This window comes from Nylanderia fulva, unplaced genomic scaffold, assembly GCF_048542155.1.
Source record: "Nylanderia fulva isolate GAGA-0341 unplaced genomic scaffold, ASM4854215v1 Scaffold32, whole genome shotgun sequence".
In the NCBI taxonomy this organism is placed as follows: Eukaryota; Metazoa; Arthropoda; class Insecta; order Hymenoptera; family Formicidae; genus Nylanderia; species Nylanderia fulva.
This window is the reverse complement of record NW_028190390.1, coordinates 946,795-962,315: the sequence shown is the minus strand read 5'-3', so window position 1 is coordinate 962,315 and position 15,521 is coordinate 946,795. Positions and strand designations below refer to the sequence as shown.

At 35.2% G+C, this 15,521-nt stretch overlaps 1 protein-coding gene across 4 annotated transcripts in view; it reads right to left on the bottom strand.

Annotated features, from left to right (window-relative positions):
* Window positions 1–15,521, bottom strand: part of LOC114945579 (kin of IRRE-like protein 1) — a 652,455-nt gene that overhangs the window by 152,459 nt on the left and 484,475 nt on the right. For all 4 annotated transcript variants that reach the window (XM_085484861.1, XM_085484860.1, XM_085484862.1 and 1 more), the window contains one exon: window positions 15,279–15,490. In XM_085484861.1, the coding sequence (XP_085340987.1) occupies window positions 15,279–15,490 (212 nt within the window). The remainder of the gene's footprint in view (window positions 1–15,278; window positions 15,491–15,521) is intronic.

Here is a 15,521-nt window from a genome sequence, read left to right as displayed (position 1 = left end):
ATCTAGATAAAGATAAGATGGAAATATGTAAATTCATCTTAAATAAGATGAAGATGATTTTGAATTTTGATCGCGAGATATATAATACGTACAGTGTTGCACTCAGATGATTTTAAAATTATCTAGATAAAGATAAGATGGAAATATGTAAATTTATCTTAAATAAGATAAAGATGATTTTGAATTTTGATCGCGAGGTATACATACAGTGTTGCACTCAGATGATTTTAAAATTATCTAGATAAAGATAAGATGGAAATATGAAAATTCATCTCAAATAAGATGAAGATGATTTTGAATTTTGATCGCGAGATATATAATACATACAGTGTTGCACTCGGATGATTTTAAAATTATCTAGATAAAGATAAGATGGAAATATGTAAATTTATCTTAAATAAGATAAAGATGATTTTGAATTTTGATCGCGAGGTATACATACAGTGTTGCACTCAGATGATTTTAAAATTATCTAGATAAAGATAAGATGGAAATATGAAAATTCATCTCAAATAAGATGAAGATGATTTTGAATTTTGATCGCGAGATATATAATACATACAGTGTTGCACTCGGATGATTTTAAAATTATCTAGATAAAGATAAGATGGAAATATGTAAATTCATCTCAAATAAGATAAAGATGATTTTGAATTTTGATCGCGAGATATATAATACGTACAGTGTTGCACTCAGATGATTTTAAAATTATCTAGATAAAGATAAGATGGAAATATGTAAATTCATCTTAAATAAGATGAAGATGATTTTGAATTTTGATCGCGAGATATATAATACGTACAGTGTTGCACTCAGATGATTTTAAAATTATCTAGATAAAGATAAGATGGAAATATGTAAATTCATCTCAAATAAGATGAAGATGATTTTGAATTTTGATCGCGAGATATATAATACGTACAGTGTTGCACTCAGATGATTTTAAAATTATCTAGATAAAGATAAGATGGAAATATGTAAATTCATCTCAAATAAGATGAAGATGATTTTGAATTTTGATCGCGAGATATATAATACGTACAGTGTTGCACTCAGATAATTTTAAAATTATCTAGATAAAGATAAGATGGAAATATGTAAATTTATCTTAAATAAGATAAAGATGATTTTGAATTTTGATCGCGAGGTATACATACAGTGTTGCACTCAGATGATTTTAAAATTATCTAGATAAAGATAAGATGGAAATATGAAAATTCATCTCAAATAAGATGAAGATGATTTTGAATTTTGATCGCGAGATATATAATACATACAGTGTTGCACTCAGATGATTTTAAAATTATCTAGATAAAGATAAGATGGAAATATGTAAATTCATCTCAAATAAGATAAAGATGATTTTGAATTTTGATCGCGAGATATACATACAGTGTTGCACTCAGATAATTTTAAAGTTATCTAGCTAAAGATAAGGTGAAAATATGTAAATTCATCTCAAATAAGATGGAGATAATTTTGAATTTAAATATATCTAGATAAAAGATAAAATTATATAGCGATTCATCTAGATAACTTTTAGGTAATTATATTTTTAAAATTGCTTATGTAAACACAGTTATATTAGAAAACGTAAATTATAAAAGAGATATAAAAATATATTCATACTTTTATTTGTAAGCTCTACTATTTAAGTATTTTTATGTACTATGACTGCAAACCAAATTATCTGAATATTATTCTAGATAATTTAATAAAGATAACACCTTTTATCATCTAAAATGCACAGATATAGATAATATCTATTTTTATTATCTATATAAAAATAAGATGACGTCAAAATTTCATCTACATGATCATCTATATAATTTTATTTAGATAATAGCAAACACTTTTTTATACATATACATATAAATTCCCTTGATAAGAGAGCCACCATCTATAAAAATTAAAAGGAATTTAATTTCAAAATTAATGAATTTAATTAAAAGAGAGGATAATGTATTAATGCAATTAAAAAATGCATTTTAAGGAAATGATTGAAAAATTACTTTAAATAGTCGCATTTTTATTTAAGAGACTTGTTTTAATTAAAAGAGAGACTGTATGTATTTTACAGCGCGTATAATTTGTATCCTATTTTTACCTGGCAAATTCCGTATGATTTTGATACCGCAAGAATTTCGGGTTTTATTATTAAATCATCACGAAACGCATCGCTGAATATTTCGAATTTTCTATTTACGACAGTCACGTTGTTTTTCAGTTCAAAATGCATAAAGCACACAATATTCGCGCTGCGTTACGTCGTTATTAAATAATTAAGCGGATTAAACGGTTGTCCTTTTATTTATTTAATAAACTCCGCAAACATACTGGGGTGGAAGAAAGGGAAGAGATACTGAAACGGCTGAAAATGGCAGGATTATACAAACTGAACAATCGTCGGCGAAGAGAGCGAGAACGAAATTTCCTCCCTCTTCGAGAGAGCACAAACTCCACCATTTCTCAATAGTTCGAATCAGCCGCAAACGATGACGTAATTCAACGATAGCGACGATATTACTCGAGGTGTTCGGATACCTCCGGCAACTAACGCGATTACGGGGAGCCGTTTTTGGTTAGCCGCGCGAGATCAGGAATGTCCCCTCCCCTCCCCCCCCCATTCACCCCCCTCCCCCCAACACATCCGCGTTTGTTCCACTCGCGGGCTCGGAGGGATGCGAAGGGCGAAATTTCTTCAGCAAGTCCCTGGCATCTACTTGGAATAATTCGCGTAGTTAGCGCACGGTGCAGTTTATCACGCCGCGGGTGACAACGAGGGGGGGGGGGAGGTAGGGAGGGGAGGGGGTGAGAGAGAGAGAGAGAGAAAGGAACATCCCTCTGTTGTCGCTATACATAGTTCAGTAAGCCGAAACCAAGACCGCATTTACCGAGGAGAAGATCTCGCGTCGGTTTTACACCTGTTTGATACATTAACGCGATTTTAATTTTTCCCGCCTTCGGCCGCCATTTTTATTCCCGACGGCGCGAGCACCGTCTGGATTTTGATTTATTCGATTTTATATGAAATTCAATGCGCATCGAAAATTTTTCCTCTAAGGTCTACCTTGTAGTACCTTATTTTTCAATCTAACGTCTACTTTAAGCGATCTCATCTTTTTTTTTTTTTTTTCACGATTTAATCTGCAGTTTTTGTCGAGAGCTCCTCTTTTTAAATTTCTAAATGGAAACCTGAATTGTTTAACTGCTACTTTATTTAAAGTAAAGTAGAAGCTCATTCTTATATAAATTATAATATATAAATAGTATAGATAAATGTGTTATATATTGTATTATTATATTATTTATATAAGTTATATTTCTTATGCAAATTAAGTTTATCAAAATCGTTTAAAATTTATTAAGAGAGAAGGAAATTGAAGAAGAAAATCTTTGACTTGAGAAATGTTTAATGATACGATAAATAAATGCGATGGGTCAAAACGGTAAAAATAATATCAATTTAATTTTCTTATGAAATTTTAATTTTATAATTGTTTTAATACTATTGATTTTTATTATATACGTATATGTGTAAAAATAACACTTTTTTAAATCAATAAACTATTGTAAAATCTCTGGCATTAAGACATATATAAAAAAAATAATAAAATCATGTGATAAGATTAAATAATAATCAGGCCAATCGTTTCGCGTACTATTACGACGATAAAGAAATCTGATATCGGATGATTTATTGACAGAAATATTAATGGATATATATTATATCATGGATATTTCTGCTCTATTTGACGGATTATTTTCCCGTAATTTCATCCGCTTGATTACGTATTATGTACTAATTTACATTGAACGATTAAATTTGCGATTAACGGATTCTATTGCAACGTTTTCGAAATCCCACATACACGCGAGAAATCGCAGCATTATTAAAAATTAATTGCCCATTCCCCGTGTATTTGCATCGTGTGCGAGAGAGAGAGATAGTATCTTCTATTATGGTGGTAAAATACTCTTTTAGGAAGGTAACGCGACCGCGCTCGCGCACAAGATGCTTTAATAAAAGACCATCAATCACTTTCCATTACGTGTTAGTAGCGCGTATGCCGGGTATGTTTTGTCGCGACGCCAAAGTCGTTTTAATGAAAGATCGTCGGTCTTCCAGATTTCATTCTGGTCGCACGCGCGCGCCTGCTTCATTTTGCCGTATTAAATTCTCGACAAAACGGCGATGCGCGCGACGTTATTTTTCTAACGCTTTCTAACGAAAAATAACTCGGCAATTTTGCCGAGAAATATTCCCTCCCGGATCATACAAATTTCGAAAGATATCGCACATTTAAAGGGATCCTAAACGCCCTTGAGAAGTCTGTTGTTTTTTTCTGTTTTATCGACAAAATGTGAGGTTAGATAAACTACAAATCTATTTATTGGGTATACGGATTGTTTTTTACCTGAAATTAGACCAGGCTGGATTTAGCATTGAATAAAGGAATATAAGTGAATGTTTAGATATCAATTTGGAAGCCTAGTAAACGAAAATAGCTCAATTCAAATTTTCGTGCACACATGAAGTTGATATCTAAATATTCACTTATACTATATTCAAAGGAATATAGTATAAAGGATAAAGATCCAATGCCAAATCCGCCCTGGTCTTATTTATTTGCATGTACAAACTGCCAATAAAAAAAATAGATTTATAGTTTCTCTAACCTCACATTTTGTCGATAAAACAGAAAAAAAATAACAGACTTCTCAAGAACGTGAAGAATCCCCTTAACCCTACTCAATAATTGGTTGTACGTGAATATCCGGAAGAGCTTCAAATGTGAAAGAGGTGTCAGGGAATTTTTCTTTGCTCGAAATAAAATACAGAATATGAAAAGAACTCATAAGAGTCAGGTTAGATTAGATTAGGTTTTAAATTAGATTAGATTTTATGCAATACATTTTTGTTTTTAAATTTTTCTCTAATTATTTTGAACAGTTCAGTCCTTTCCTTGGACCATCTTTAGCAGATGAATTTTTTAACAAGGGAACAGGGAACCTTTTAAACTCCAAAATTTATGAAAAATGGTTAAATGAATTAAAAAATTTTTAGATGTGACAAAAATGATGTCAAGGGATGAAATTATCCTGTAACTGGTTTTTGGTTTTCTCAATACCTATATTTTGAACAATATTCGAAAAATGTTTTATAAAAACAATTTCATACTAAGAATACCTCTATTTAACTATATTAATCAAATTGTGAAAGAAATAATTTTTTTACAGATTTAAAAAATCATTTTTAAAAGTTAAATTAATTGATGTGATATACAAAATCAATAAATTGAAAAGTTTAAGGTTAAACCTTTTCGTATCTAATTTTGTATTTAAATATCACGGACTTTTTAATTTATTATTAAAATACAAATAATCTTTATATTCGAAAACTTTTTAAAATATAATGGAAATTCGATGTCTGCACTGTTATAAAAAAAATTGTCACATGTCGGAAGCGGTGAAAAAAGATGAAAAATTATGCACACTGTTGACAGAAGGGTTAAATCCGCGATCTTCCCTTCTATGTTACGTCGAACTGTTATGGTCTCACGATCGTCTCGACGTCCCGTATGGGAGGAGAAGAAATCGTCTCTTCCAATTTTGTCGGAAAGGTCTGGGTTGCGAAAAGGGGCCTCGAAGAGGCTTTGCCGACGTCCGCAAAGGCCTCTCGGAAAATCGTGGTTCGCGCTAGCGTACCTTGGCAACTTGGAATTTATGTTCCCCATAAATTCATGCGACTTCGCGGACCGTTTTTCCGATCTCGGATCCCGTTTGCCAATCCTTCCCTCTCTCGCCCTCCTTTTACCCTCTTTTTATCCCTTCCACTCTCCTTCCTCGCCGGCCGCATTCCGGCATTCCGCGGCTTCTTTCCTCCCTCCCACTTCCTCCTCTTCCCATTCACGAATCCCTTCTGGCTTGCGGTCAGTTTGCTACTTATTATCAAGTGAAATATCGCGGTCGATTTGTTATCGCGGGAAGTAGTACTTTGCCGGAGAGATCTTACAATTCGTAGCCTTGTTGCGGCGATAAGAACAGAGATCGCGATATTTTATGCCCCCGTAAATACGTCAATTAACATCTTATTAATTAAAACAAATAATTTTTAAAGTATTCAACTAATTAACGATCCAAGAATTAGTAAACAATTGTTCTCGATATAAAAAATATAAGACGCCAATTAACTAAAACAAATAATAACAAAATTCAGCTAAGTAACGGTCCAAGAATTAGAGAACAATTGTTGTCGATATGTCAAAAAATTATGGAGACTCGTTGCGCTTTGAATAATTTTTATACACGAAGTGATGCAATCGAATTAACCAAGAACCAATTAGACGCTCGTTTCACGAAACAGACAAGAGTGCCTAAGGGATCCTAAACATCCTTGAGTTTCAGTTCTGTTTTATCGACAAAATGTGAGGTTAGATTCAACTATAAATCTATTTACTGGCTATACGGATTGTTTTTTTACCTGAAATTAGAGCACTTCGCAATTCTGCAACCTAGATATATGAGACTGTACAGATTGATCAATCTTTTTCCTGTTCAAATTAAAGTACTAATATTAACAAATTGCGAAGTGCTCTAATTTCAGATAAAAAACAATCCGTATAGCCAATAAATAGATAGGCACCCTCAGAGGGTGCCTAATGTTCCGGATGTTCGTTAAACGAGGGATAGAGGCTATCGAGAGTAGTCGATGGCGCGATGGACTCTTACCTGTTCAATTTGCGCGAAAAGAATACGGGAATGAAAGTGCAAGGGCGATAGAGGGACAGTTAATTAGCCTCGTCATCAAAGGAGCTCGATTATGCGGTGCTACGCGACCGCGAGTAGACTACTTTTTTCATTCCCTTGCTCTCTTTCTCTCTCGCAGGGCTTCACTTATACCCCATTAGTCGACGCATATATAAGAGAATATAGCTCGTATACCTGCTCCGGCTGGAAAAAGGGTTGCCGACCTCGATATACAAACCCCCTCATTGTTCATCGCACGTGTACGTGTATGTGTGTGTATACAGGGTGTTTCAAAAGTGGAGGCCATTTTTCGAGGTAATTAAAGACCCAAAAATACGAAAAAATTGGTATGGTCGAAGATTTGGAAGCATTGATTTTGAGACATTTTTTGGTCAAAATTGAAAGAAGAAATGGTTCTTTTAAATCTTGTTACATACATATAATTATAATATAATAAAGTCAATAATTAAACAAATCAAGAGATGCTAAGCTGTACGTGGTGCTAAAGCAGCTCGCAACATTATTGGCTTTATTATGGCATAATTATGTTAATTATGTTACAAAATTTACAAACATTCTTTTCTTTCAATTAAAAAATACTCGAAAATAAAACAATTTTAAATTTTAACATAAAAAAAACATAGATCTGGAAATGCATTGATTTTGAGCTATTTTTATGTTGAAATTTCAAATTATTTTCGAGTTTTCTTGGTCAGAGATAGTTTTCATAAGTCTCGTAACATAATTATAACATAATGAAGTCAATAATTGAACGAATCAAGAGATACTAATTGTAAGCTGTACGTGGTGCTAAAGCAGCCCGTAACTTTTATTATGTTATAATTATGTTAATTACAAAACTTATAAAAATTCTCTTCTTTCAATTTTGATAAAAAAAGCTCAAAAATAAAATAATTTCTTTCAACATAAAAATGACAGGATTATAAAATCAATTCATTTCCGGACCTATTTTGTTTCTGAGTCTCCTGTTACTTTAAAGGGATCCTAAACGTCCTTGAGAAGTCTGTGGTTTCAATTCTGTTTTCTCGACAAAATGTAAGATCAGATTCAACTATAAATCTATTTATTGGCTATACGGATTATTTTTTATCTGAAATTAGAGCACTTCGCAATTTGTTAATATTAATACTTTAATTTGTACAGGAAAAAGATTGATCAATCTGTACAGTCTCATATATCTAGGTTGCAGAATTGTGAAGTGCTCTAATTTCAAGTAAAAAAACAATCCGTATAGCCAGTAAATAGATTTATAGTTAAATCTAACCTCACATTTTGTCGATAAAACAGGCCTGAAACTCAAGGATGTTTAGAATCCCTTAACTCTTGAAACACCCTGTATTGTATATACGTGTATATGTGCATGCAGACGTGTGCTTAAAAGGATGGAACAAATTTCTCGGCGAAGGTGGAACCCCTTTTGGTTGAAGATGCGAGGAAGTTGAATTTTTCGTCGGCCTTCGTCAAAGTGTCGCGTCATCGCTGTCATCATTTGTATACCTTTGCAGCCCCTTTTTGCTCAACCCCGACGAATTATCGGATTATCAATCGAGAACGAGATGTCGTTATTGGCGTTTAATTCTCCACTCTTTCATTTTTTTCTCTCTCTTTCTCTTCGTACAAGGGTGCTTTCGTGTGTCGCGGCCCGTGAAACTTTTCTCTCTCGCGTCGAGTGGCTCCGGTTACAATGTCGCGAGTTTTCGGGCGATTTTACGAGAGTGCCTCGGCATTCCATTCTTTTCCGCGACACAAATTGCGACTCGGCGTTTTGCAACTTTAAATAGATCTCTCTCGCGCAAAGATTTACGCTCGCGCGGCAAACTCTCTTTTTCATTTCGCGCTAGATCCCGGGCCATCTGAAAAGCCGATCTGTATCGATTACTCTTTTCCTCTGTAGTGTATATTTATATCTAAAAAATAAACGAAGACGTCATATTGCGCTGACGCTACGCGTTCTTATCGATGGAAAGTGCTATCGAAGCGTATTATTTAACGAATACGAGAGAGGAAAAGTATTTTATTATAGCGGAAGATAGAGAAAGAGATTAAATTCTCGACAGACAAGTACTCAAACTCGAATCCAGATTTCTTCCGACTCTCTTCTCTCTCTCTCTCTCTCCGATAATCCTCCGTCGAGCTCCCGTCCGTCTCGAATTATTCCGGAGAGAGGAGAGACGCGTAAATTCCGCGCCGGTGACAAAGACGCTTTATATTATTATTTCGAGCTTAATTTCGACTCGCATTATCCTCGCTCGAGTGTCTCCCGATATTATTTCAACTAGCGAAGAAGGCGAAGGCATCGATCTGGGGCGCCCTCTACGTTCCCTCTTTTCCCTTTGCCTTGAGAAAGATTTTCCTCCGGCTTTTATAATGCTAGAGGCTATAGAGAGAGAGACGAGAACACATAAACGAACGAGAGAGAAGAGAGAAAACGCGGAGCTACGAAGAAGACGGAGAGAGGGAAAAGGTTAGGTTAATTAAGGGAAGACTTAACGACGGGGGTTTGTTCATTCGTACTTCTGTCTCCCTTGAACCTCCTCTCCCCTTTGCACCCCATTCGCCGAGGGAGTTTGCCTTGAACTAACGCGGAAAGTTCCGGCGTGGATTTCTGAAATTCTAATTCTCGTTCCTCTAATCTGCGCTATCCTTCTTTTCACCGACGCCGTCGTACGAGCTCGATCATTTCAAGAATGTTGCCGCCCCATCTTCTTACAGAAAGAGAGAGAGAGGATAATTACGTGTAGAGCAATCGGCGCCTCAAAGGAAAAGGAAAATTTGAAAAAAAAAACGGAAGGAATGTAGAAAGAGATAGAGGTGAAAATAATTAAGAGCAATTGGTGACTCAAAGGAAAAATAAAATTTAAAAAAAGATAGATGAAAAAAGATAAAATAAAATTTGAAAAAAAGGAGAGAAAGAAGAATGGGGAATAATTACGTGTAGAGCATTCGGTGACTCAAAGAAAAAATAAAATTTGAATAAAAAAAGAAAGAGGGGGATAATTATGTGTAAGAGCACTCGGTGACTCAAAGAAAAAATAAAAGTTGAAAAAAAGATAGACAGATGGAGAAGGAGGGGATAATTCGTGTAGGAGCACTCGGTGACTCAAAGAAGAAAATAAAATTTGAAAAAAAGAAAGACAGAGAAGGAGGAAGAGAGAGACTCTCCCCGATAAAAAATTGTTTATATATAACAATATAAAATTATATAGAAATATATAAAATTATACATACAATCGCAAAATTATATATGAAATATGTTCATAAATAATTAGATAAAAGTGTTTTTTTAGAAATAATTATCTAAATTTATATATATATATATAATAAATAAGTATTTCTTCATATATATAAATATATATGTTTCATATATAATTTGACATGATTATATATAAATCCTTATAATTTACATATAAATTTATATAATTATGTATAAAAATAGACATATTTCACATACAATATATACAATTATTTATATATAATTATATATAAAAATTTTTTCCCGGATCTGAAATTTTCCTTTTGAAATCCGCCATTGGGAGAGACAATTTTACTATAAATGTTCTCACGCACACAGCTCTTCTATGCTTAAAGCGTCAGTATTTTGGAAGTGAAACCGGGTTTCTCGCGAAACCGCTCCGGAGGAACGACACACATTTCAAAGGATGTTCGCGAAACTGTATTATGCTTCGCGCCGGCGCGTAATATACTTACGCGATTACGATGGATAATAATATTGTGCCCGTATATACTGTAGATACACAGACACACCCACACGTGCACAGTACGCTGTAACACGATGGTGTAACAATACCGGCGCATTAGCGTAATCTATAAGACGGCGCTTCACGCGCGCGTTAGCTTTATATGTGTGTTAATATATCGCCATTGTGCCTGGAACAACTTACGGGTGTAGTCTATCATATAGGTATGTTACATAACAACCACCACCCTTTCGTTTCTTATGTATTGTAATGAGAGAAGCCGCGCGGCCGATTGTAATATACTACTCGCATAATTATCGCTAAATTAATATTCCGATGATTACGTGCTCGAATTTTAAATGAGGATACTTGTAAATGCTGTCGGAGTTTGACGTGTACTTAATCATCTGCCCATTAATTTTCTAAATTGAGTATAACGTAGAGTACATTATGATCTTTCAATGAACATTCTTGTAATACGGCGCGAGATCATCGTGTTGTCTATAAAAAAAAAGAAAGTTTTCCCGGATTTAATAGGATGCTGCCATTCTTCTGTTTTACCGACTTTAAGTTAGGTTAGGTTTACTTTTTATCGAATATACAGATTGAAGAATCTTTTGATACAGACTTTTAATCTCATTTTTATTACTTCTGTATTATTCTTTCATGACATCTCTATTGGGAGCGCCATATTTTGTGCACAAATAAACTGCAGAACTTTTGTATTAAATAAGTATTGTTACGAGCTGATGCAAGAAGCCGATAAACAAACTGTAATTTTTTAATTTTTATCTGTTTCGCGACAATTACTTTAAATGACGATTCGAGGAATAGAATATATAAAAATGCTCATGCTTTTAAAAAATGCATTGATTTTGTTTTTTATAAAAATAATATCTTGACGTAGTTTTATGCGAATAACTCTGTTTCTGTATATAGTATATTGACAGTTATGAATAATTTATTGTTAATTTCTATTAATCTTTAATTTTAAATAATGTGCTAAAGAAGGTTAAAAATAGGCAACCGAAACGTTCGAACTTTTTTTGTCTAATATTTTATGTTAAAAAAATTTTTTTTCAAATAAATATTAATAACGGAACTTAATTAGCTCTTATTGCCTTTTATATGTATATTAATTTTTAAAGAGCTGTTACAAATTATATTAACTTTTATCGTTTTTTGATACGAAATTACAGCGCTGCCCGTTCATTATTATCAGTAATTTAATTGTGGAGAAGGATTTTTCAATCTGTATAGCCAATAAAAAGAAAAGTCCCTAAACTTAAAGTCGGTAAAACAGTCATGGCCAGCATTTCCTTAAGCGGACGAATAAAAAGGACGCGGTGGAGAAAATAACAAGAGCCACACGTCGAGATTTGCCCAACTGCGGTGAGTCGCGTTCATGCAAAGTTAAATGTCGAAGAGCTTAGGTACGTGTTTCTCTCTCCCTCTCGCGGCCGCAATATGCGAGAGGCAGAGATAAAACGAAAGAGACGAGAGCTCGGACATTGCATTGCTCTAACGTAGATAGGGGATAGGTCGTACCCAGAAAAGCCCAGGAAAGTCGGAGCTGGAGGGAAGAAAGAGAGAGAGAGAGGGACGCAATCTAGAAACTCTCGGGAACCAATCTTCTCTGATGAAAATACCTTGTCCTCTGTGAGGTTTGATACCGCACCCGCGGGGGCCAATTTCGTTCGTTACTTTTTGGAATACCGCGAGTACGTTTGAATTGGACGGAGGTCCCCTTGGAAGGCAGATTCCAGGGAAGCATTCGGGAAGGGATACGTGTCGAGGGCGAGCACGTGTCGGGCAAAAAGTAGGGCCAAGGTGGTCGGAAAATGGATTGCCCTTCAGCGCGACGCTTTATTAAAGCCATGAAATCGGCGAGATATATACGGGTCGTGTCCTGTAACGGGAAGTTTTTATTTCGTAATGGGAGATAGATATATGTATGTGTTCTCTCTTTTCTCTCGATTGATTCCAGCAATTTCGCTTTTCGATTGAAATTAGATTTTAGCATAAAGAATTAATTACGTAAAAAAAATAATGGAAACTCTGATGAGAGAGCCGATTTCCTATAGATTTATTTTTATTAAAGGGAGAAATGGATTTTTCCCATTCGCGGAGAAAAAGGTATCTATCGATAAAAATATACGTCCGTTTATTCTGGGATATTCCGTATTTGTTCGTCTTATATGGATATTCTATATATATATATATATATATATATATATATATATATATAGTATAGGGAGTGTTTCGAGTTGAACATTTCGCAAACACTAGTCGGGTGCACACACCCGACTATTACTAGAAAGGGTTAGATCGCCCGAGGGATAAGCCGGGAAAAATTCTACGCCGGTCTTCCCGGAATCTGCACTGCGACACTTACACTCTCGCCACCTTTCTCTCTACCCTTTTTCTCTCTTCAACCCCTTTTTTTCCTTCTCGTTCTCCTTCACCATTTTACTCCACAACCTCCGGACGACGGCGAGGAGAGACGCGAGATCCGCGCGAAAGACGGATTCCGGTATCGAAGGGATCGGGAGCAGGATTTCTCAGGTTATATTCCCGCCGCGAGCTATCCCGAGATTCGAAGGTACACCTCCGTTATACCTTCGCCCGCTTTGAACGGGGCTTCCCCGTGAAAGTTACACCTTCTCGCGTGTACGAGACGTGTACTTTCTGATCAACTTGCACGAGGCAGATACTCCGGATTCGCACGCATACATCTCTCGGGAATAAAGAAAACGCATATTTAATCCCCCCGGATATTACTTTAAGCCGCGAAGAGGGTGGAGGGTGGTAGTGAAATCATCGACATTTTTTTTAGTTCCCCCAGGCAGTCTCGCCCTTCTTATCCTTCGCCAGAAGCAGGAACACGAATATCGTATCTCGTCTATCCGTTCTTAAGGTCCTTAAAGGGATGCTGACTGTGTTCGTTTTTATCGATTACTTTTATTTAATTCTTTATTGGTTGTACAGAATAAAAAATCCATTACTTGAATTAAAGTATTCATAATGATAAATCTGGGCTACTATATGTGTATTTAAAAAGAAACCAAGGAAATTAAATAATTACAGCTGTCTTATCTAATGCAAAAGACCGATTGGATAATTGTTATTTTATTTAGCTTTCTTGTTTTTATTTTATACACATGTATAATAGCCCAGATTTGTTATTTTAAAGTATTCATAATATTTTTTATTCTTTTAATAAATTTTTTATTCTTTTAATAAAGGATTTTTCATTCTGTATAGCCAATAAAATAGTTAAATAAAAATATTGAATAGACACAGCCAGCATCCCCAATTATTTTTTACGATTATTTTTCTGCACCCTTTTCTTTTTATAGCTTGAATTGAATAATAAATATTTTTCTACGATTAAAAGTACATATAGAAACAAAGTTGGAACCTGTCGATTTTATGTCAGAAACAAACAAAATTAAAAAATTAAAAATTTCTTTTGTTGCTAACATAAAATCGATAGGTTCCAAATTTGTTTCCACATGTACCTTAATCGTGAAAAAGCATTTATTATTCTATTCAATCAATTTTTGTCGGTAAAACAAGGCGTTAAGATCCTCCGAAGAAAATCCTCGAGGATGACGTTTGGTGACCACGTGTCACGAAATGTCATGCGCGCGCGCGCGCGGAACCGGCGAGACGCGTTCGCGATTGGCTCATGCATTTTTCAACAATCGTAACGTTTGTTTGATCAGGCGTGCACTCTTCCTCCCTCCTTTTCGGGATCGCACTTTTCGCGGAGTTTTGCGACAGACGAGTACGTGCTGCGAAAATGCGAACGCGCATGTGTATGTGTGTTTAAATAGGTAGACGCGGATAGTAAACGCGGCCCTCGGTCGCAAGTTCGAGACGAGAGAACGAGAGATCGATCGGATAACATGCCACCCTCTCTCTCCTCTTCCCCTCCCTTTGCCCTCCCGCGAAATAGCGACCCTTTAGTACTCTTCGTGTCGCGCATTCGATCTCATCGTCGCGAATCGTTTCTTCGAGCTTGATCGATTTCTCGAGAGCGCGAAACCCGCCATTTCTCTCTTTGCCTTTCCATCCAATGTTCGCGAAAAAGAGAGTATATATAACGCGGGTTTTAAGCTTCCTCTTTAGAGCCGCGGAAAATTAGAGGGATGATCTGTTTGTGTATTATTTATTTTGTATTATTTATTTTGTTTACAATTGATACTGTGTAAAAACGATTTAAATGTATATATAAGCTTCAATAAAAATTTCCTTTTTATAAAACCTTTTGTTTTATACGTACAACTTCACATTTATAACTCTATTATTGCTCTCGGTTTTTTGTACATATGTTTAAAAATGAATATGTTATATATTTTTGTAAGCTTTCGATGAGACGTATCTTGTTTTTGTACCGCACAAAAATCTATTGAAAAATATAAAACACAATTGATGAAAACGCGATATTTAAAAATAGAAGCAAAACAATCGCGAATTTAAAACTAAAAATATAAGTTGAACAGAAAATTATATAGCCAAATAAAACTCTTCAATTAAAGTAAACCTCGCAACACAATTGCGGGCTTAATTTACTATTTTCGCTTGTTACTGATTTTATTTAAAACATTTTTCAATGAAAGTCTATTGTATAAAATATAAAAAGACACGTGAAACCGAAAATATGGCGCAACCGAACTATCGTTTATGAAGAGAAATTACAAATATGTCCAGTTGTACAACATACATACATGTGCGAGAACGCAGCGAGAGAAATCGGGAATCACGATGATAAATGCAATTTTTTTTGAGGTCGCTGGTACTCACCGATCACGGTCAAATTGTATCGGAAGCTGCGCGTCTGACCCTTCCGGAAATCCACTCTGCATCGGTATGTCGCCGCGTCGTGCCGCTTTATATCGTCGATCACCAGAACCGCCGGGCTCGGGAAAGTGGTTCGGAAAAAGGCCCGTGGACCGAAAACGCCGGCGTCCGATGAATGGTGCGCCTTCGTCACTGGTTTATCTCGCGCGTCAATCCTGTAACGAGAGAGAAGGGATCTTCTGTTAG